Raw genomic sequence first — 23,235 nt, 5'->3', positions numbered from 1 at the left:
TATTTTATAAAAATTACATCTCCAAATTAATTCAAATAATTTCTTGAATTTCTGATGTTTTTACTGCTCTGGAACTGGGTTAAGATGTGTAGGGATGAAGGTGTAGGTGGTAAAGGTAGAATTTTATCAAATGGCTCAGTCATTGCCATCTTCAGGCATTGAAAACCATCTCATCCACTTCAAAATAGACATAAAGGAAAAACAAAAACAGAGCAAGTCTTATTTCAGAAATTCCTGTGTGTTTGGTATTCATGTTTTCATGGACGTGAGGTCAGGACAGTTTGAGACAAGAAGGAAAAGAAAAGCAAGTGGGAATCTTGGTTTATTACTACATAGTCACTCTGTGACAGTGTCTGATGGCTTCAAGTATGGCAACATCGCAAACTCTGTCCTTCTGCTGAGATAAAGATGCTGATGCTGAAAACAAAACTGGTAGCGGAATAAACAGCAGGAATTCCCAGGACTTGAAGAAGAGGGATGGAGGAAGGGCAGAGTGCTGCCGGAGGTGTAGTAGAGCCCTGAGTAAGGTTACTCTCCCGTTATCAGTATTGTGTCCCAGTTTCGTGTTGCAGCATGTCAGCAGCCGTTGTGGTGTGATATACCCTGGTGTTTCCCCTCGCTTGTCAGGATGCTCCATCAGGCATATGGAGGAAGTGCTCTGGAGGAAGAAACCTCAAATAAACAGGCAATTTGGAAAAGCTGGATTTGTCCCTTTGTCTGGGTCACAGTGCAGGAATATCCCAAACCAGTACTGCGCTGAAACCACTTGTCTTGGCTGAGTTGAGACATCATCAGTGTAGGTGTCTTCACCTGAGCTGTATCCCTGGACTACATTGATAGTCAGCATGGATGAAATGGCACTGTTGGAGATGTTTCATGTGAGCAACCATAAATGTCTGTCTTGGAGGAGAATAAAAACCCTCAAAAAGGCTCATTTCTCTGCACTGGGCTGCAAAGGGAGCCCGTAGGATGAGAGGAAGCAGCTTCAAATTGCTCCAGGAGAGGTTTAGATTGGATATTAGGAAAAATTTCTTCCCTAAAAAGGTGCTCAGGCATTGGAACAGGCTGCCCAGGGCAGCGCTGGAGTCACCGTCCCTGGAGGTGTTTAAAAGATGTGTAGATGTGGTGCTTAAGAACATGGTTTAGTGGTGGCTTTGGCAGTCATGGGCTCAGTGATCATAAAGGTATTTTCCAACCTAAACAATTCCATGATTCTGTGATTCTACCACATTGGGTGTGATGAATCCCACCTGACTCTCTGTCACGTGTCTCTACCAGTGTGTAGATCCCAGCTCTATGACTCAGGCTGTGGGCAGGGTGATGATAATAATACTCCTGTGGTTGTTTTCTTAGGGATGAATTTGCCTCTATAATGAGTGTTCTTTGGCCAGCCTTTAGGAATTCAGCTCATGAAGTTGTCCTTGATGGCTCTTTTGCTTACAGTGGTCTGAAGTGGAGGAGAACCTGCTCGTTGTTGGATGCTCCATCCCTGGCAGTGTTCAAGGCCAGGTTGGACAGAGCCTTGGGCAACATGGCCTAGTGTGAGGCCTCCCTGCCAATGGCAGGGGGTTGAAACTAGATGATCTTAAGGTCCTTTCCAACCCAAACCATTCTATGATTCTATGATTCTATGCTCCTCTTGACCCGTTTACCCTCATCCCACTTTGTGACCTGCAGGAAAGAGTTCACAGATTGGTTAAAGCAATTTCCAAACTGTAAAAAACAAACCCTCATTAGCTTCCTAAATCTAGTCCTTGTGTTGGGAATTTGGGAGATTGGATTGAAATCTACAGCAACATTTAATTTCATATTCACAGCGGGGTGGTTGCTGTAAGTGGAGGAGCCAGTTCATGTGCAGCACCAAATTGAATCTGAAAGTAAAATGCTTTTATTACCACTCTCCTCACAGCGGTGTCTCTCCCAGACTCATCTTTGCTGTTGCAGAAGCTGCTGCTCCTTCACTTCATGGTCAAATCCTTCCATCAAACCTACAAGTAGAGGTTGCAAACCCAACGATATTTGTCATCTGCACAGATGAACTCTATCCAGGCTATAAATACCCGAATCCATGGGGCAGCACCAGCAAAGCCAGGCTTATGATTGTTTTACCTTTCGTCTGAAAGTCATCATTTTAGACTGCTTTATAGTTTCTGGAAGCATTCATATTTTGCAAATATGCATCCCAGCACTTCGAAAATGTAAAAAGAAATAATATAAATCAGTCATTTTTGAGGGGGAAGCAGATTAAGACAAAACCTTTGTCCTTGCCCGGATTAAGAACCACCACTGTGGCTATCTTGGACTCGGCACCAGGGTCATAGTGGCCAAAGAGAGGAGGACAAGATCCTGCCTGGGGTCAGGGTGAAAGCCTCTTGGGGCTCTGGAAACACTCCATGGGTTTTGAAAACCAGCATTCTGCTTATGCAGGGCTTGCCCAGCAGTTGTGCTTCTCAACATCATCCTCTCAGCCTCCAAAAAGACGAGATGCGCTGCGGGTGCATGTATAATGTAGCAGCCTGCAAAACATGTTCTCCCCTGCTTTCCTTTTCTTCCTTTCCCTTTCTTTTCCCTTTTTTTAAGACCCCAAATCACTATTTGTTGGCAGGTTTTTGGCTTTGGCTGATTTTTGTCTTAATTTTTTTTAATTTTTCTGCATTTTTGGCTGAAATCTTTTCCATTTGCAGCCTAAAATAATCCCCACTTTGGGGCTGTTGGGTTTTTGTTTGCGCATTTGGATGAAGAAGAGAAAATATTGTGAGGGAGAGTAATTTGAAGACATTAAAGTCATTCCCTGTGAAGAGGTTTGTTTAGTTAATAACCCCAGTTCTGCCTGAAACCAATTTTGCTGGGAATTCTCTGACTATCACTACTATCCAACCACGCTGAGGCTGACGAGGCAGCGACTCTCCTCCGTGCTGCTTATATGAACATACGCAATGACTTAAATGCCTGCAAAGCTGTGGAGAGCTCTGCATTATTCAAGTGGCGGAGGAGGCAACAAGAAATGATCCATGGCTATAATAAACTGCCTGCTGGCTCTTTGTGTCTAGTAATAGCTCCTTTAGAGCCCAAATGTTTGCACTGGAGTGAGGTGGTGTAGTTTGCACAGACCCTGGGAGGAGGAATGAGTTGTGTTGGGCCAGTCACCACCTTTGGGCTTTTTCCTAGCTGGGTGAGGACTCCCAGCTCCAATGATTTTGTGTTGGATGGGGAAAATGCCAGTGAACTGGGTAAAAGTGCAGCTATGAGCATTTCTAGGAGGACTGAATGGTGTTGCAGTAGTTTCTAGCTTGTCTTTTAGCTGGAAGGGGTTTAAACCCAATGGTTGGGTTCAACCCTACATTTAAACCCAGCAGTTGAGTTCAACTCTTCATTTAAGCGCAGTGGTTGAGTTCAATCCTTCTTCTAAGTCCAGCAGTTGGGTTCGATCCTTCCAATGGTAGAGTTCAATCCTTCATTTAAGCTCAACGGTTGGGTTCAACTCTTCATTTAAGCCCAGCAGTTGGGTTCAACCCTTCATGTAAACCCAACAGTTGGGTTCCATCCTTCCAATGGTTGAGTTCAATCCTTCATTTAAACCCAGCAGTTGAATTCAACTCTTCATTTAAGCCCAACGGTTGAGTTCAACCCTTCATTTAAGCCCAACAGTTGTGTTCAACCCCTCATTTAAGACCAACAGTTGTGTTCAACCCAACACAGTTAAACCTTGCAGTGTGTGGAGAAGTTAGTTCTCACATGCTTCTGCATGTGGAGAGACCCCAATCTGTCCCCTCAAAGAGCTCTGCTGCCATCTGCAAGCTGTGGCATCTGTCCTGCTCCTTGTAGCTAAACATTTCTGCTTCTCTGTTTTGTTTTTCTTCTGTTCAAAGGTGGGCCTTAATGTTCTGGTTCAGAGAGCAAACAAGTTTACCCCCGCCACTCGTCTCTTGATCCAGAGGTTTGTGCCATTCCCTGCTGTCGGTAAGAAATGACACCTTTTCTCTATACTCAAAGTGTTGGCTGTAAACCTATTGGTGGCTAAAAGCCACTGGGATGGACACCTAACTCCATCCTTCCTGCTTTATGCCGCCATAAAGTTGAGGTCCCTGAGTTGGTGCAGACAGCGACAGGATGGTGCAAAGCAGCATTTTGGCAGGAGAATGATGCAAAGCTGCTGGTGGAGGCAGCTCATGAGGCTTTATCAAGCTGCACTTTCCACTCTCAAGCAGTTTACAAAATGATCAGTGTTGACTGGTCCTCGATCATTCAAATTCAAGAGCATTTAATCTGCAAGAGCTGGTTTGAATCATGTCAAATCAAATCTTGAAATAAGCAGTAGTGTTAGGGGGTTTTTACAATAAAAATGCAATGAAATGCTCCTCCTCTGAATATACAGATTTCTAAGAGCTGCTGATCAAAAAAAGACTGAAGTGTGTGAAGAATTAAGGCTGCTGCTGCCTTGTTGCAGCACAAAATAAACCCTTCTGTGTTTTAGCAGCAAACTGCTCCATGTTGGAGGGAAGGGACACACTGGACTCATCCGTTGCTGAAGCCCGTGGTTAGAATGTTTAGCAGCAGATGAGTTATTGTGGCTGTGAAGAAATCACCACTGGAGTTTGAGTGATTTTTTATATATTTATTTATAAAGATGGTGCAAAAATGGTCCAAGCATGGAGGAGATCAGTGACAGAGGGGTTTTGCTCACCGTTGCAGGTCCCTTTTCAACTGTGTTAATGCCAGACTTCCCTTTAAGCTTTTTAATTTGCAAGCACCATGTCCTCAGGGCTTCACTTGAGGATGCTGAGCTTTTTTACCTACCTGTTGCTCTCAGTTTCACTGGTCTTTCTGCTCCTTTTTCACATAGAGCTGGTTGCTCTGACCCTCCAACTTCAGTTTCTGAAGTGCTGGAGTTTTACCCCTTTACTGCCAGAAAAACAGCTTCTTGCCCTGTCTGCAGAGCAGGAGGTGATGGGGATTGTGGTCTCTGGGTTGCACTCGATCTTGTTTCTGCGCCCTTTGCTTGCACATAGTGGATCTATGGACGTTACTATTGCTTTCCCAAAGCTTCCCTGGAATATATCTTTAGAAGCTTTCAGCTTTCTTATGATTTCTATAACGAGAAGGGCACCAGAGGTGAGCATAAGGCTGGGTTTGAGTCAGAGATGCACATGGGAAGCCTTTGCCGCTGGGTTGATCTATTTTCATCCCAAGGTGTAAGGAGATAGAGGTTCTGCTTGTGTCGGCATTGATTGAGGACCCGTAATTAATTTGTTTAGCCTATAATTAATTCTCTGGTGCTTATTTTATTTGTGTACTCTCATGCTTCATTATGTGCCAGGACATCAGGAATCCTCCCACTAATTGCTGCTGTGCGGTTTTGAAAGCTGCGAGTTACTGGTTTGCAGACCTGGACAAACTGCTTAATTAAGATGCATCTTCCCATTGCTTTTGATCCACCAGCCCCCTGTAAAAGGGCAGAATCTCACTTTCTCTGCATGAAAAAGCTGGTGTAAAGCTCTTGATCCACTACTATTAAGCAGTTTTGCCCTGGCTCTTCCTTGCATCCCTCTCCCTGGGCTGAGCTTGGTTGGTAGAAGCTGGAAAATTGGAGATATGCATCAAAGCCTTATGGTCTCTCATCCAAATGGGTCATGGAGACCTAAGGAGGTGCAGCTACTGCTTGGGTGGAAAGCCACCAGGATCCTAGCAGAGATGTTCATAAAGACTCTTGTAAAGCTTTGGGAAGCTGGGGTAGGTGCTGGGACAGCCATCTGGAGGTCTTGCTGCACTCAGAGATGTTCTACCTGTTGTATGTTTTCTCTAGTCCATGCTGGAGAGGGACCCTTCATCAGGGATGTAGTGATAGGACAAGGGGTGATGGGTTTAAACTTAAACAGAGGAGATTTAGGTTGGATATAAGGTAGAAGTTCTTCCCTATGCTCATAGGCCATAGTACTGATGCCGTATCTTCCCTGTGAGGGTGCTGAGGCGCTGGCACAGGGTGCCCAGAGAAGCTGTGGCTGCCCCATCCCTGGCAGTGTTCAAGGCCAGGTTGGACACAGGGGCTTGGAGCAACCTGCTCTAGTGGAAGGATGCCAGTTTGTCCAAACTTAGGACTGGATGATCTTAAGATCCATTCCAACCCAAACCATTGTATGATAATATGATTCCATGCAACAGTTGTCCATGCCTGACAACTAAACCATATCTGCAGAAATGTGTAAGTGGTGCACAAGGATGTGTCTGGCGAGTGGAGAGCACCCTGCTTTACAAAAGATCTATACACACCTGTAGAAGTAGGGTGGTGGGTTGCTTTTTTGTCCAAATCCAGTTTCCAATATGTCACTAAGGGTTCCACAGAAGTAGTTTTCAGGCTGTATTGTCATAATTTCTTTCCAAATTCTGAAAATCAAATTATCTACACATTAGTTTATTTATTTCTCATTCCTCCTGTGTTTGAGGCATCCATAAAATCCAAATTTAGCCATAATTAACAACATTTCCTGCTTTCTTGGAAAGCAGAATGGGAGCTGCTTGCATCAGACAAGCAGGCTGGAATCAGGTTTAGAATCTGGGACCTGGTCAATGAAACAAGTCCAGAGGAGGCCCCGGAGCTGCTGCGAGGGCTGGAGCAGCTCTGCTCTGGAGCCAGGCTGAGAGAGCTGGGCTGGGGCAGCCTGGAGAAGAGAAGGCTCCTGAAGGGGACACCTTAGAGCAGCTCCAGTGCCTAAAGGGGCTCCAGGAAACCTGGAGAGGGGCTTTGGACAAGGGCCTGGAGGGACAGGCCAAGGGGAATGGCTTTAACCTGCCAGAGGGGAGATTGAGATGAGCTCTGAGGCAGAAGCTCTTCCCTGTGAGGGTGCTGAGGCGCTGGCACAGACTTTTCCCAGAGAAGCTGTGGCTGCCCCATCCCTGGCAGTGTTCAAGGCCAGGTTGGACACAGGGGCTTGGAGCAACCTGCTCTAGTGGAAGGTGCCCCTGCCCGTGGCAGGGGGTTGGAACTGGATGAGCTTTAAGGTCCCTCCTAGCCCAAACCAGGCTGGGATTCTATGAAACCCTAATAGCATCCAGAGAGTTGGAGAAGCCTCCAGCTGTGATGGGACCATCAGGTCTGGACACTCCATCGTGAGTCTCACAAGAGCCTTGTGCTGGTGCATCCTGCCTTGGCCAGAGCATCTCTGCTGGCATGGTTTCATGTGTTCAGTCTTGACTGATAGCTAGAAGGACGGATCATGTGAGTGGTAAAGAAGAGAAATAAGAAAGGAGGGGGGCTAAACTCGCTTTAAATGAGCTGCCTGCTTTCTTTTGCATCATGGATGAAGAAGCTGGAGGGTTGGTAACACAGATATTTTGATAGATGGGAAGAGTGGTCTGGTAATTCGAATATTAAAGAGAGAGACAGAGTGTGCGTGTGTGTATGTTCCTCTTCTTCTCGAGTGTAAGGAGCATTTGTCACCACAAATCAGGCTTGATTGCAGTGAGCTGCGATGGTATAGGGCTCACCCACCCACCACCCTCAAAAAATTAGACATTTGTTATATGACATGAATTGAGATTAATTAGTGAATATTAACCCATCAAGCAGTGCAGAAGCACATTTTTGGAAGCCGTGGTACTTGCAGCAACAGTGGGTTTGTATTAGTTCTGGTTGGAAAGTTTGCAACAAAATGTGCTGGGGAGAGGAGGGGGGATGCTGGAAGATGCCAGTTTGTCCAAACTTAAAGTTTTATAGGAATTAGCAGCTTTTCCATGGAAAAATGAAGCAGTGCCTCAGCCCCAGAGAGGAGCTGAACCTGGGAAAGGTGTTTCTCACCCCAAACTCATCACTCAAGAAGGAGAATTTGGGATCATCTTGACAAGACTACAAAAGCCATAGGCTGGGTGAGGGTGGGGGGTGTCAGAAAGGGTCCCAGACCTGCTCCCACCTCTGCAGGGCTGAGATGTGGAAAATGCCGGTTGGGAAGCAGAGCCAAACCCTGCTGGTTGTGTCATTGTGCAGATAAATATCGTTAAAGCAAAGAAATGGGTTCGAAAATAAGCCCATGAAGGTAATTTCCCCCTAAAACATGTGAAATAAGGGCAAATAGTCAGCAGGACCCTCACTAATGGGATATGTGTCCATGGAAGCAACCCAACCTTGTCTAATTTTGTTAGAAACCCCAAATCTGTCCTTTTAAGAGCTCAGATCTAAGTTCACCTTCATTGCTCAGTGAAATCCCTTGCAGTGTATTTCCAGCATACCTGCTAAAACCCGTTATTTAAGAAGAGTTTATCTGCTGGCTTAGGAAGGGGAGTTAAAATCAGCTCTGGGATGTACCATCAGATGAGGCAGCTGTCAATCAGCAGTGCCTGGTTGGCCAAGATCAACTGTCAGCCCAGGGCAAGGACCAGTTTGACTTGGTAGATTGAAATGGTGGGTGAAGGATCCCTGTGGAGAGTGGGAGCTTGTGCCAACACCATCATCTGGAAGTGCTGGTGTTTCTTTGCATCAGTAAGTTTGTGATTGTGGCAGCAGATCCCTTTGCAAGTAAAAGATCTCGGTTATTATTCTCCTCTCGAGAATCACATCTTTGTCTTGGTGTAAAAGTGGCTCCTTGACTTGCAGAAACTTCTTGGCAGATTGAGGCAGGCGAAGCTGAAGGGCTGTCACGGCGAACAGAAGCCTGCCATTTGGTATTGACCAGGCCTGCGCTGCTAATCATCATGCTTTTCTCATCCTCAGCTAGTGCCAATATCTGCAATGTTGTCCTGATGAGGCACACGGAGCTGGAAGAAGGAATTGATGTTTTGGACAATAACGGACACATTGTCGGGTCTTCCAGAATTGCTGCAAAACACGTATGTACCTGTGAGGTTCCTGGTGGGCACTCGGGTGAGCGCGGACACAACTGGCTTTCAAGCTCAACAAATCCCACAGCAATAGGAACTGACGGCTTGGAAGAGCTAGAAATAGATGAGCTTTAGATATTAGGAAAGAATTCCTCCCTGTGAGGGTGCTGAGGCGCTGGCACAGGGTGCCCAGAGAAGCTGTGGCTGCCCCATCCCTGGCAGTGTTCAAGGCCAGGTTGGACACAGGGGCTTGGAGCAACCTGCTCTAGTGGAAGGGGATTGGAACTTGATGAACTTTAAGGTCCCTTCAACCCAAACCAGTCTGGGATTCTCTGATATGATATATGATACGATACAATCTGATATGATATAATATGAGAATGAGACATCAAAACTCAATGCCTGCGTTGTACCCACACATGCAGTTGTATAGCCACCAAATAGAGTGTGCTGGCGGACAGAGGCTCATGTCCTGCAGGCAAGTTCAACAACTGGCCTTGATGGTTTGGAAGGATGCAGATTGACAACAGGAAGATCCTGTACTTCCCTGATGCTTTCACAGCCTTAGGATTTCTTTGTGGAAACATGTAAGCAGTTGATGTTGAACACGAAGTGAAGATAACTTACACCTTTTTCTAAATGAGGAAGACTTCATTTTCGAGCTGAGTAGCTTTTTAACCCTCGCCATGTCAAAACTGCATGAACAAAGCTTTGGGAAGGTAGCCAGATGTTGTTATCCTCATCCTAACACCTGGCTTGTTTTCCCCTGTAACCCTCTACTCTGCCATCTGCCTGCAATTATCCCCTTTTCTTCCATCCTCACATGGTTTTGTCTTCTGAGCATCATCTGATTGTCTGAGACATGTTGTTTCCAAGTGGGCTTTAATCTGAAATGTAAAGCATGTACCAAAGCACACGCCCAGGCAGAGGAGTTAATAATATAATGCTTGGCATTTCTCTCGCTCCTTCTGTCCAAGGCTCTTAAGGCACTTCATAGACAGCAATTAATGTACAGATTTACAGTCCTCGGCAAGCAATGGGAGATCTCTAATATCTCTCCATATTGTTGTTTAACAGGGAGATTAAAACAATCTGTTGAAGGGCTTGGAGATACTTACTTGAGCCAGTTTTCCTCACTTCCATTAACTGGCTTCAGGACCCAGCTTCCCCCTCTCCATCCTAATAGCTGAGAGGAAGAAAACAACATAGAAAACAAGTAGTCAAAGTGCAGGTTCTGTAAGTGGGGTTTAGGTGGAGTTTAAACATCAAATATAGGACTTCTGAGAAGTTCTGCCATCTAATCCTAATGCTTCTTCCTGAATAGCTTAGTACTGGGTTTTGTCACATAAAATTTGGCCTCAGTGTAACACATCTGTGCCTTTCTGAGACCTTATCCCAGACTGGAAGGATCGAGTGCTCCCAAGCCTGGCCATATGCATGAGCTTCAGCATTTCCATCCAAAATCTGCAGTGTCCACTGCCTGTGTCTGCCAAAACCCAACGTGTGCTCGCAGAGCTTGGGGCATCCCAGTTGGGTGCTGGCAAAGGTGGAAGATGGAAATGAAGAGACAGTGGTGATCCTGCAACATGATCTTCTCTAGGTATCATTTCAGGGTAATTTATACACATCCTGCTGTTTTGTTTGCTGCTTCCTGGTGTATCTTGCTAGGAAGAAAGCACCAGTGGATGGACAAGCATAGCTCCACAGTTGGGTGTCTTCCTGGGAGAGGAGAGGACTATGTGTTCCAATGCTTTGTAACAAACCACCAGTGATTAAAAACCAGCAAAGTCTTGGAGCAGGGAATAGGGTGCTGTGTTCCCCCAGCACATCATCGAAATTGAAACTCAGTTGAGGAAGGGTGGGTTGAAGCTGCTGCTCAGCCCACACTGAGATATTTCACCTCACAGCATCTTCCAGGCAGCTGTTTTGCCTCTCCAGGCAGCACTAACGTGGTTGTGTAGGAATATCATAGAATCCCAGACTGGTTTGGGTTGGAAGGGACTTTAAAGCTTCTCCAGTTCCAACCCCTGCCACAGGCAGGGACACCTTCCACTAGAGCAGGTTGCTCCAAGCCCCTGTGTCCAACCTGGCCTTGAACACTGCCAGGGATGGGGCAGCCACAGCTTCTCTGGGCACCCTGTGCCAGTGCCTCAGCACCCTCACAGGGAACAACTTCTGCCTAAGAGCTCATCTCAATCTCTGTCAGTTTAAAACCATTCCCTGGGATGTGACGGGATATTTGAGCACTTTTGCTCACATAAATTGAAATTAGAGAAGCTCTTGAGTGTCTCTGTTTATTCCACTGGATTTGTGTAATGGGCCCCAGCCCATCGTTTCTATCAACAGAGCAAAAAGAGGTTCTATCCCAATAGCTGATAGCAACGTTGAAAGTGTGTGTTGGTACATTCATTCACATCAACACAAGAAACGCCAGCCAAAGCATTTCTGTGTCCACATGTTGCTTGCTCAGCCCAGGTACATCCTGAGATGGGTTTTAAATGTCTTGGCTTTGTTTGTTTGTTTTCCTGTTTCAGGCACTGCTAGAAACAGCCCTGACCAGAGTGGTTCTGCCAATGCCTATACTGGTTCTACCTCCAATTATTATGTCCATACTGGAAAAGTAAGTGTGGGGTAATACAAAGAAGGGGCTTTTAAATGGGAAGGGAGAAAAGATCCACAGTTGATGTTATTCATTGATATTTCTTAGCATCAAAAACTATTTTTTGCTTATTAAAATGTTCATGTTCCATCATTTTTGACCATTGTTGAAGTGTTATATTGATGCTGTTATTTTAAAACATCTTTTTGAGACCCCAGCAGTTTGAATAACCCTATTCCACAGGGCAAGTGTGAGCCAAAACTCCCTGAATACAGTGGATAAGTGTCCCTGTTTTCATTCCTCCAGTTAGCAAACATTAGAGCTGCCACATGGGGTCACACTAAAGGTCTTGGCTTGTGTTCAGCCAGCGACAGAGAGCGTAGGGACTTGCTGACCACGCGCCACCTCTGGACCACCTTGGCCACTGTTGGACTTACTTAGGCCCTGTTTGAACTCACTTGTGCTTTCTTTCAATAACATCCTGTGGCTTGGACTTCCCTAGAAGAATATATCATAGAATCATAAATAACAACATGGTTGGGAGGGAGCTCAAAGCTCATCCAGTTCCAACCTCCTGCCACGGGCAGGGACAACTTCCACTAGAGTAGGTTGTTCAGTACTAGGAGAGTGGGCAGGAAAGGGCAGGGTTATTATTTCATATCCAGTTATCTCCTAACAGAGTTCCTAATAGCAACCGCCCCCAAACTGTCCTGTTCCTTGGCCATTCTCCCACCTTGCTTTCCAACACTTCCACTTCTCCTGCACAGAGATGCTCTGAGCCTCTTAGGATCCATTGGATGCCTGTGGCTCTTTTAGGACACCCATCAGCAGCTCATTCGGCGTGAATGATCCATGGGGTGAGGATCACCTTCGCCAACCTCTGGAGACTGATTAGTGCATTGAAAGATGGGGATGCTAAAGGGCTTGCTACCTTTGTCCTGACAGCCAAGCTGGAAGCACTCTCTAAACAAAGCTGTTGGTAATGGCTGCTCTAAAACACTCCACTGACAAAGTAAATAGCAATTAGTAGGGTTAGGGATTGACCCATAACTTTTTTAGCCTTGTTTATCCTTGTAGAAACACCCCTGGGCAATTTTCTCTGCTTAAGGCGGCTTCTGTAAAGTTGGCCACTGATTTTTAACATCTGAATTTAAATATATAGATATAGTGTGGTACCCGTGAAGCACCTAAAGGTCGGTTCCTCCCATGGCCGGGACATGGGGAGGAACAGGGCATCAAACTCTGTTTTGGGAGCTGTAAAGTAAGTTCTTTCAGCTCTTTGGAGCTAAAATACACTGTTTTCCCTCTCTTTTCAAAGGGACTGTGGTGGTTCTTCGCAGCAGGGCAAAGTCTTGGTAACACTTTCTGCAAGCTGCTGTTTGGAGACACGCAAGGACCAGGGGTAGATTCCAACCTGGCCTTGAACACTGCCAGGGATGGGGCAGCCACAGCTGCTTAAGACAGATTTAGCATATGTATGCATAAGGGAAGGGGGCTAAGAGTTAAGACACTAATTTTTGTTGCTATATAGAGTCATAGAATGGTTTGTGTTGGAAGGGACCTTAAAGCTCCTCCAGTTCCAACCCCCTGCCACAGGCAGGGACACCTTCCACTAGAGCAGGTTGCTCCAAGCCCCTGTGTCCAACCTGGCCTTGAACACTGCCAGGGATGGGGCAGCCACAGCTTCTCTGGGCACCCTGTGCCAGCGCCTCAGCACCCTCACAGGGAAGAGCTTCTGCCTCAGAGCTCATCTCAATCTCCCCTCTGGCAGGTTAAAGCCATTCCCCTTGTCCTGTCCCTACATGCCCTTGTCCAAAGCCTCTCTCCAGGTTTCCTGTATCCCCTTTAGGCGCTGGGAGCTGCTCTAAGGTGTCTCTTTGGATTACTGGAAGCCTGTGAGTGAGAAACAGCAGGGATAGGGAGTGGGGTGCAGTTTGGCCATGCAGCTGAAGCTGGTGGTAGTGCTGTAGGACATGAAAGCATCCATCTGACACAGAGAGCATCTCTTTCCATAGCTGAGGGATTCTCAGTCCAGGTCTCAACTCACAGATCTTTTAAAGTGGTTACTGGAGGACACAGGCAGAGGTGAAACCTCATTTTGGGAGAAAAACTTGGAGCATTTGGTGAAAAGTTTAACTTTTTTTAGTTCAGTAGAATTTGAGTTAGCCCAGGGTGTTTTTCATGGGAGTCATAGCAAGGAATGCATTATCAACTTATTTATAGACATCCTTACAGTGTCTATAATGAGAAAGACGAGAGTGACGGCTTATTATTTGGAGATCTGGAATCAGAAGTGGCAATCTGGATCCTCTCCTAAGTCATTCCCACTTGGGGATGTGGGGAAGGAGGAGAGTGATTCTCCTGCCTTGCGCTGAAGCCGGGGTGGCCGTGGGTGACAGCACTGCAGTCGGGTGGGAATTGCACCATGCCAGGAGCACCCTCCCTGCTCCCAACAGCGGTTTGCACATCCCTGGAAAACTCCTTCCCTATAGGAAAAGTTTATTTTAAGTGGCCAGTTCCTGGTCGCCGTCTTTCCACTTGGATCCAGGTCTTTCCTCTCTCTCAGCCATCTCTCCATCTGCATGTTTTAACTCCCCCAGCTGCCTCTCTCGTCTCTTGTGCCATTTTTTTTCAGCTCTCTTGGCTTCCCTCGTCTCTTTGCCTGCTGTGTATTTTAACTCCCAGGGCCGCCTTCTCTGCTCTCCAAGGAATTCAATGTTACCTCCCACTGCTGAGCTCCATTCTTTCCCCATGTTTCATGCATTTCCTGCTGCTTGGACGCTCTGTTGAAGCAGCTAACATATAGAATCCATGTTTATTTTGAGCCTGCATATGCCATGCAGGGAACACGGTGTCAGTTATTTTGTGCAGATGTATTCTCATTGAGGTTTTATAAATAATATCACTGTTGGCAACTTTAATATGGAGAAATATTGGTTTTGCATCGTCTACGAGATGAAGATGATTCCTCTATGGGATCTAGCTGACTTTGGAGCAGACAATGGAAACTTCATTAGTTTTCTTCATGTCACAAAGATGTGGGGATGCCTACATCCACAGCATGAAGTTCTGAGCAACCTGGCATAGTTGAAGATGTCCCTGCTCATTGCAGGGGGTTTGGACTAGATGAGCTTTGAAAGTCCCTTCCAACCCAAATCATTCTATGATTCTAAGTTGGACTTCTTGTCCTTCAGAGGTTTCCCTTTATTCCGATGCTTCTGTGAATCCTTTTGTCTGGTAGTTATGATGAAATCTGGGGTATGGTGCAGGTTTCTCCCAGCCACAATCCAAGACTTCTCCAGTAGTCTTTGTCCAGCTTCCGACTTCTCGTATAGTTGAGCCCGTCTGTGTGTAGACCATCCAGGTCTGTGTATAAGTGCAACCTCAGGTTCCCTTGTAGGCTGAGCTCTGTGGTGGGAGAGCTCAAATCCAGTGGTACTTGGTACATGTGGTCTGGACAAGTGATGGACAAGTGATGGACAAGCTGAGTCCACCAGCAATATCTGCTGTGGACACCTTGAGCTAATAGCTGGCAGTAGAGATTGAAAAACATAAGCTCTTCTAATCTCCTTATCCTGAAGTTTCTTCTCTGCCTCATAGTACAAGCAACCTCAGAAGGTCTGAAGCACAGCAGGAGGTCTGAGGATGGGCTTCAAAAGCTCATGTATGTCAGGCCAGACAAGAGGAGGCCTTAGAGCTGACTGTGCAGTGTTATGCAGGAGGGATAAAGCCAGAACTGTTGATTATGAGCAAGAGAAAAGAGGGGAACAGAATAGCTCTGTCCATAAACGAGGAGTGGTTCTACTCTTTCTTCATCTCCACATCATCCTAATGTTGTGGTAGAACTGCCCCAGCATGTCAGCATCCTCACACAGCAGTTGTCAGGGCTGTTTTCCTGTAAAGCTCATACAATTGGGATGCTCCCAGGCTGGATCAACATTACAGAGCTGCTCTGGCTCGACTAAGTCAGTCTAACCATGAAAAATGGATAAACAAGTGCTCAGCCCATGGGTTTGTGGTGCTGGAAGGGTGTTTTCTTCAGCTGAAACCATGGTTTTCACTGCAGAAATGGGTGTGAGGGAGGAGGCCTTCCTGGACCTTGTGTTCATGGCCTTTTCCTGGGGATATTTCCCTTCTGCAGAACATTTCCTACAGGTGCTTTTCCCGCTCAGAAGCGCAAAGTGTCTCTGTCCGGCTAAACCCTCTCTGAGGTTTGTTTAAACTCAAGCAGCTGCCAGCAGCGACACCTTAAACTGCTGTGGCTGTTTCCAGAGTAAACATTGAAACTGCTCCTTTAATGATGTCAATCAAGCACAGAAATCCCCCAACCACACTCGCTTCGCGTCTGCTGTGTCCTCTGGAGGGGGCACTGGGGCTATAGCCAAGAGCAGGAGATGCTCCTTGATGAGGACAAGCTGGACCAGGCAGCAAACACAGCTACTGGTTGCTGGAAGAGCTCAGGATTCCCGAACTGACCCAAAATGAGTGAGAAAAGCTCAGAAAGACCCTTTGCAGAGAGCAGAGAGACCTCAGGGGCTCTCTGAAGAAGCAGGATGTGGGGTAGGACAACCCCAAAGTTTGTTTGCACATCAGAGAGGGGTTTTGAAGGCTCTGAGGAGTTTGGGATGCTTCGGGACACCCCAAGCTTCATCTCCAGCACTTTTCCTTACCCCGCCAGCATCGTCTTGCAATGTATGTATTAGCTTTGAACCTGTTTATAGCAAACACTACAGAAACCCCACAGAATCTGTCAGCTGGGAGACTTTGGTTAACTCCTGTCAGATTGAGTTTAGCATCTGACACCTCCTTCTAGACAAATACAGCTCTGGTTCATTGAACCTGATAACTCTTTTTGAGTGTGGCAACTGACTTCCATATGGAATAAATTACAGTACCTCTTGAAAAACGCCAGAGGCAGCTGCCAAATTATGCAAAATTGAAGCCACTAATGAACAATGTGATGAAAGTTGAATGAAGGTGTATTTACAAGCTCTACAACACACTGTCTCTGCGGAGCAGATGTACTGTCTGTACAAGTATGTGTTGTGTGGATATACCTACGTACATGCACACTCATGCATATGGAAATGTTATCCCGAAGGTCTAGCTAGTTTAGGTGTATCCCATAACAGGAAGTGTTCCGTAGGGTTAGTGAGCCACAAGCTCCCCGGTGTGTTACTGCCTTTTTAATATCCATTAGGCACATTTTGTGAGGGCAAATTGCAGAAGGAATGGGCATAAAGGGCTTTTGAAGGGGTAAAGAAACAAACCTTTAGGAAAAAGAGTTAAAAAGAGAGAGAAGGAGGGGAGCTGAGACAGGCTGAGAGAGCTGGGCTGGGGCAGCCTGGAGAAGAGAAGGCTCCTGAAGGGGAGATCTTAGAGCAGCTCCAGTGCCTAAAGGGGCTCCAGAAAACCTGGAGAGGGGCTTTGGACAAGGGCCTGTAGGGACAGGCCAAGGGGAATGGCTTTAACCTGCCAGAGGGGAGATTGAGATGAGCTCTGAGGGAGAAGCTCTTCCCTATGAGGGTGCTGAGGCGCTGGCACAGACTTTTCCCAGAGAAGCTGTGGCTGCCCCATCCCTGGCAGTGTTCAAGGCCAGGTTGGACACAGGGGCTTGGAGCAACCTGCTCTAGTGGAAGGTGTCCCTGCCCGTGGCAGGGGGTTGGAGCTGGATGAGCTTTAAGGTCCCTTCCAACCCAAACCAGGCTGGGATTCTATGAAGTATTGCAAAAATGTATGTTCTTTGCCATCCATAAACGTGGATCACTTACATGAGAAGACCACTAAGACTAACACTAAGCAGACCACTGCCAGAAATTTAGCTTCTAAAATTGAAAACAATAAAACATCTGTATTATTGTCTTCCTGCAGATTTCCAGTGTGAGACCTTCTCTTGGTGCCAACTTTTAAATCTTGTGTTCTCTAATCTGAGCACCAAGGTTTCATTCTTTAGGGCTTGGCCAGTCCTATCCTGTGTACATGCTGATAGTCCATAAAATGACTGTTCTCATACGAAAATAGCTTCAAGTACTTCTGCAGAATTGCTGGGAGGGTAAGATGATATTTGTTCTTGTGAATATAGCTGTCTGCTTCAGAAGATGCCAACAGCAAAGTTGGGCTGTCAGGGGGAATCTAAAGGTCCAGGTCTCCACCTCCCTGATCCAACCCTTTGGCAGAGCACACAAATCAGCATTGTAAACTAATTCACTCTTCAACACATGGATATTAATGTTATTTATCTTTAATCTTCCACGAAACTCTGCAATTAAACCCTTTGGAAACATCTGATCATTCACTTCCAACGGGGGCCTTGATTGGGTTTTGATTGCAGTTGACAGCTAACAAAAGGCAGCATCCAATATTTAACTTCATGTTCTTCTGCACAGGGAGAGCAAAAGCGTGAGGGGCAGAAGCAAACTGGACCTTTTGGCTAATTATGAATCATTTATTCTGAACCACACAAATTTCAGGCTCTGAAGCCCAATTAAGACATTACACCACATGTGTTAATTAATCCCCCCTCCTCTTTAAATCAAGCCATAACTCTTCTTAATTAAGAGCTTGGCCATTGTCATTTGAACTGGCCTGAGTCTGAAGCGCTCCTGGAAATCACACCTGGGGGCTGAACCAGGGATCGGTTTAAATTGGTTGAGGTTTTACTTGGGTGATTATAAGGTCCCCAACAGGGCAGTAATTAAAGAGGGTGCAGCTTCCAAATTAAGATGTCAGGTGGTATAAGCAGTGATGGCTTGGTTCTAAACTGTGCTCTAGGGATGGATGCTGGCCATAGGATTTGCTCAGCGAGGGCTCTCATGGATCACAACAGCTTAAGCAGGGGAATAAATCAGTTCCAGGAGTTGCCCCTCTGCATCCCAGGGGCTGGTTATCACAGCTTATTGATGGCAATTCCTGAACGTTGCATTTGTTAAAGAGGGTGGAGCAAGGTAACCTGCTTTCCTGACTCGTTCAAAATCCTTGTGGACTTCTGCAGAAGTCTTTTGGGTTAGATCATGCTCTATGCAAAGCAGCTAAGTATTTGAGAACAGAAGCTTGGCTTTCACAGCACAAATGGGTAGGATCAACTCCGTCTCGAGAGCTTATTAATGAGGAGCTGGGATATTGGAGGAGTTAAGGCTCTGGATCTTGTTTCCCTTCCCCACTTCCCCCAAACCTTCTCAAGATGAAGACAGCTTTCAGCAAGCATTGCTAGCGAAGGGTGAAGAGTCTGAATGTTCAGACACACAGACACCGTACAGCAGGGTAACAAGTTCCCACACATCAGCTGCTCCGTTAGAATTCATCAGGTGCATGTTTGTAGCCTGCAGTAAACGTGGAGTAGACGGAGGCTGAGGTAATCTGGGGAGAGGTGCCTGCAGAACCACGTGTGCCAAAGGCTGGTGGCATGCCCTGGTGTGGGGAGGGTCCCTTGGCTCGGTTTTGGTGGGCACCTTGTGAACGGTGCCTGTTGCATTAGGAATGCTTTTTACCCAAGTGATGGTAACCACAGTGATGTTTAGCTGTTGGTGTAATCTGATTGTACCCTCCTTGGCCAAAAGAGATCTCCTTTGTTATAACCCCAGGGGAAAGGCATTAGCTAGCAGATCTTGTTTGATGACAGGACACTGTGAGGCATCAGCATCCTCGAGATCAGAATCACAGACTGGTTTGTGTTGGAAGGGACCTTAAGATCACCCAGTTCCAACCCCCTGCCACGGGCAGGGACACCTTCCACTAGAGCAGGTTGCTCCAAGCCCCTGTGTCCAACCTGGCCTTGAACACTGCCAGGGATGGGGCAGCCACAGCTTCTCTGGGCACCCTGTGCCAGCGCCTCAGCACCCTCACAGGGAAGAGCTTCTGCCTCAGAGCTCATCTCAATCTCCCCTCTGGCAGGTTAAAGCCATTCCCCTTGTCCTGTCCCTACAGGCCCTTGCCCAAAGCCCCTCTCCAGGTTTCCTGGAGCCCCTTTAGGCCCTGGAGCTGCTCTAAGGTCTCCCCTTCAGGAGCCTTCTCTTCTCCAGGCTGCCCCAGCCCAGCTCTCTCAGCCTGGCTCCAGAGCAGAGCTGCTCCAGCCCTCGCAGCAGCTCCGCGGCCTCCTCTGGCCTCGCTCCAGCAGCTCCACGTCCCTCTTGTGCTGCTGCCCCAGAGCTGGATCAGGACTGCAGGGGGGGTCTCCCCAGAGCACAGCAGAGGGGCAGGATCCCCTCCCTGAGCTGCTGCTCACGCTCTGGGGGTGCAGCCCAGCACACGGGGGGGTTCTGGGCTCAAGCACACACTGAAGCCGGTCATGGGGAGCTTCTCATTGAGCAACACCCCCAAATCAGGATGGACAAAGGAAGGATGCATATTGGGACTAAAGCCATAGCTGATGACCCAGCACTAAATCTGCTGACTCTCTATATTGCTCATATACACTGAATATTCAATCAAAACTCTGAATTAAGTTTTTGATTTATGTTCCTAATTATTTCAGATTGGTAGAGGAAAGTTGGATGACAGGGTCTTTTTGGTGTAAATAGCTCCCAAACAAACCCCTCAAGAATTAAATTTTTCTCCTTAACTGTATGAGGTTTTGTATCCTGGAATATACTTAACATGCCACCTAAACCAGATAAATGTTGTCCCTGTCATTTGCTGTTAACTGCATCAGAAGGGTCACTAATAGGTCATTATCAGAAACCTGACCTTGCAGATATCTTATGGTGTTGGCTGTTAGCAAGTCCTGAACTCATAAATATCCCCTGGGGACAGTGAGTGTTAAAACATCCTTATCACTGCTCCACAGATCCTTGATTTTTAACAAATTAAGGTATTGTCAAGTTTACTACTTTATTACCCCATTAACAGAGCTCTGTGCCTTTTCAGTACTGTTGCTGGTAGGGCCACAAAGTCCACGTTATCTCACAAGAACTTAATTCCTTCTCCCCACTCAATGTAGTCTCCAAAACCTTAATGCAGGTGACATCTACATGTGGCCAGAGCACCTCCTGTGCCATTTACTTCAAGTAGAGATGGTTTGAAATGGGGCAAGTGTGTGTGGAGCGATCCTGACTTAATGTAGGTTGGTGTGGGCTGGTGTAACCCCAGCAGATGCAGAAGCCCCGTGAGCTGAACTTGGGATCTTTTGTGGGTGAACTTTTTGATGACCTACTGAGAAGGAACCTAGACCAGTTAGGGAGAGTGAGACCAGAGGGTCTGGGTGAACACCAGTGTCCATTCTGATGATGGCATGCACTCATCTGGTCTATGAAATGGTCTAATGAAGCCTTTCCTTTGCAGAACATCACTTCTGAGGTCACGTCCCCGGATGATTCTCCCGGTCCAAAGCCTTGTGTGCCTCGCGGCCTTTGGCCTGGCCCTCCCCTTGGCCATCAGTCTCTTCCCGCAGATGTCCGAGGTCAGTACGTGTCTGGTCACTGCAGTGGGATATCTCAGGGGGGGCTCAGCAATGCCACTGTGTGTTTTGCCTTCTTGGATAGTAGTCCCACTCCTATGAGGCCTTCTCCATGTTTGGATGGAGTTGGTTGCTGTCTTCTTCACTTGAACAAGCACAGATTCACTTGGCAAGTGATAGTTATGTTAGTCCCTCCTGTTAGCACATGCTAGTGTGGATTAATATCACACAGCTTTTCTATGCTTCTAACTAGAGTTTGGACCATGTGGTGGGATGTACCTTCCAAACAAACAGAGGAGGAACTGAACAGAGTTTGTTCCACCCAGCAAATAGACCTTTTACAGGCAAGGAATGGTCATGGGTGATCCTGCTCACTTCCATTGCATCCGTTGTTCTCCCAAAGGGGTGGTCTGCTCCAGGGCTGTCCCATGTGGAGGACATTTAGTAATCAAAACATCAGGTATTAGGGGGGAAAACAAGTTGGAATAAGGTGGGAGGTTTAAATGTATAAGGATAATGTTCTGCCTGCTGGATCGCCAGTGTCTCAGCTAGCACAGTGGGTATCCTGTCCCTCTTTAGTGACACCCAGGTCGGGTCTGGTCAGATCACAAGTGAAGGGATGTTGGTTTTTCTGATGGGTGAATTTTGCTCTGTGAGTCCAGCTGGGTTCATCCTGTCTTATTTGGGCACATGAGCTTAGTCAGAGCTGAGCTGCACTGGGGAGAACATGTTTCTGTTCACCCTCTCCCATCACAGTGATGTTTCCTTGGTGTTAACATAGTGAAAACAAGCCTTTGTTCATTAAGCAAAGAGCCTGGTATGTATGTTTGATGTGGATGTACTTTCCCAGAGCTGCTTTGAGGGTTTCTGCCTTTTCCTCTTCTAGCCTGGCTCTGGGAACACACAGTCCTGGGGGTGAACAGAGGCAACAGAGATGAAATCACTCGTACCTAAGTTAGCTGAACAAATTGCTGAGGGGTATTTGGTTTTAAGTCATTCATTTGGACTGTTTCGTGTTTGGAGCTGATAGATTTAGATTGTATATTTGTACCTTTACAGGGAGGGTCACTATTATAAGGTGATAAAACCTCTATCGAACAGAGCAAAGGACTTTGCTGGAGTTCTTTTTGTGTCACCTGGAAGAGTTGATCAGTAATTGGTGTGACAGTCTCCACTGGTGAATTCATTTCATGGGTTTATCCATGACTTCTAGCCAGGGAATCTTGTTGTACACTTGTCTGCTAGACTGAAAAACCTGTTACAGATTTTCTGTTGTCCTTCTTAGCTATTTCCAGGCTGAGATAAAACCGTCCCTTCGTCTTCTCTTTAAGAGACGGAATATGTCTCAATCTTGGAGTCTCTTGCTAAAAGACGTGTTTTCTGAAGCTTTAATGATTCATATGGCTCTTCCTTAAACTTTTTCTAATTAGTCAACATCCTTTTTGGAGCACTTCCATAAGAACCAGACACAGTATTCCAGTAAGAAGTTGCACAAGTACCAGTTGCAGGAGCAATGTGATTTGCCTGCTTGAATTCATACATCCACAGAAGCATGTTAGTCATTTTGGCGTGAGCTCAACCTTAGCTCCTTGTCCACCAGTTTTTTGCTGTGAGCCCAAGTTCTGCTCAGAGCTTTTGGTTATGAAGGACTGAGGAGTATTTGCAGGTCTCACACCCGTTCAAGGTGCCTGGAGTATGTCCAAAGTTCCTGTTGGAAGGAGACTTGGGCATAGAGCATTGCTTATAGAATGCTCCTATTCCAGGGGGTGCTCTTGTTATTATGCTCCTATTTCCAGGGAAAGGAGCTTCATTCAGCAGATGGCCTTTCCTGGGAGGTCTCCTACAAGATTATCAGGGAAGCAACACTATGGGAGGTACAACCAGCCTCATTTACCCCAGAGGTGACATTGCCACCATTTGCCCAAAGTGGTGCCCCATGCCATAGGCACACACACTCTTTGTGCCCAGAGGGAATTCTGTGTTTGACCATAGTATGATGCTCATTGACTTCTGTTCCACAGTTCACCATATGATCCAGAGGTCTCAGTGACCTGGGCTCCTAATTCCTTATCACCTTCTCAGTTTTGGTGCCATCTCGAGCCTTAAGCACCCATCACTGTGTGTTTTCTCCCTTCTTACTGATGATGTGTTGAGCCAAACCAAACCGTTTTTTCAACACAGACAGGAATCTCACCCTACAATTCCATTTTGGGATTTAGCATTTTGTCTACTTCCAGTATTTTCTGTAGGCATCACTTCTCTGAAATAGGAAGTGTCTGCTAAGGAGGTCCATGGGAATTATAGTTTTGGTACCAGAGTCTGAATTATTCGGAGTTCAGCACTTTGGGCTCTACAAAAATAATTATTCCTTGCCTTAGGTTGTCTAAAACTGAAGCTCACAGGGTCTTTTGGCCTTTGTATTTTAGCTTGATGGGTG

General features: G+C 46.5%; 1 protein-coding gene across 3 annotated transcripts in view; it reads left to right on the top strand.

The window, feature by feature from the left end:
• Positions 1–23,235, top strand: part of SFXN5 (sideroflexin 5) — a 101,038-nt gene that overhangs the window by 59,214 nt on the left and 18,589 nt on the right. For 2 of the 3 annotated variants that reach the window (XR_003992158.1, XM_030491415.1), the window contains 4 exons: positions 3,870–3,960; positions 8,702–8,817; positions 11,343–11,428; positions 20,684–20,801. Coding sequence is in view for 2 of the 3 variants with exons in the window: in XM_030491415.1 (XP_030347275.1) it covers positions 3,870–3,960; positions 8,702–8,817; positions 11,343–11,428; positions 20,684–20,801 (411 nt within the window). In the remaining variant the exon portion in view is untranslated. Of the gene's footprint in view, positions 1–3,869; positions 3,961–8,701; positions 8,818–11,342; positions 11,433–20,683; positions 20,802–23,235 lie in introns of those variants that run through there. The other variant, XM_030491414.1, reaches the window with a different exon arrangement.

The sequence above is a fragment of the Strigops habroptila genome, chromosome 7 (assembly GCF_004027225.2).
Source record: "Strigops habroptila isolate Jane chromosome 7, bStrHab1.2.pri, whole genome shotgun sequence".
NCBI classification, from domain to species: domain Eukaryota; kingdom Metazoa; phylum Chordata; class Aves; order Psittaciformes; family Psittacidae; genus Strigops; species Strigops habroptila.
Note: the sequence above shows the minus strand (reverse complement) of the source record. Positions and strands in the feature narration are given on the sequence as shown.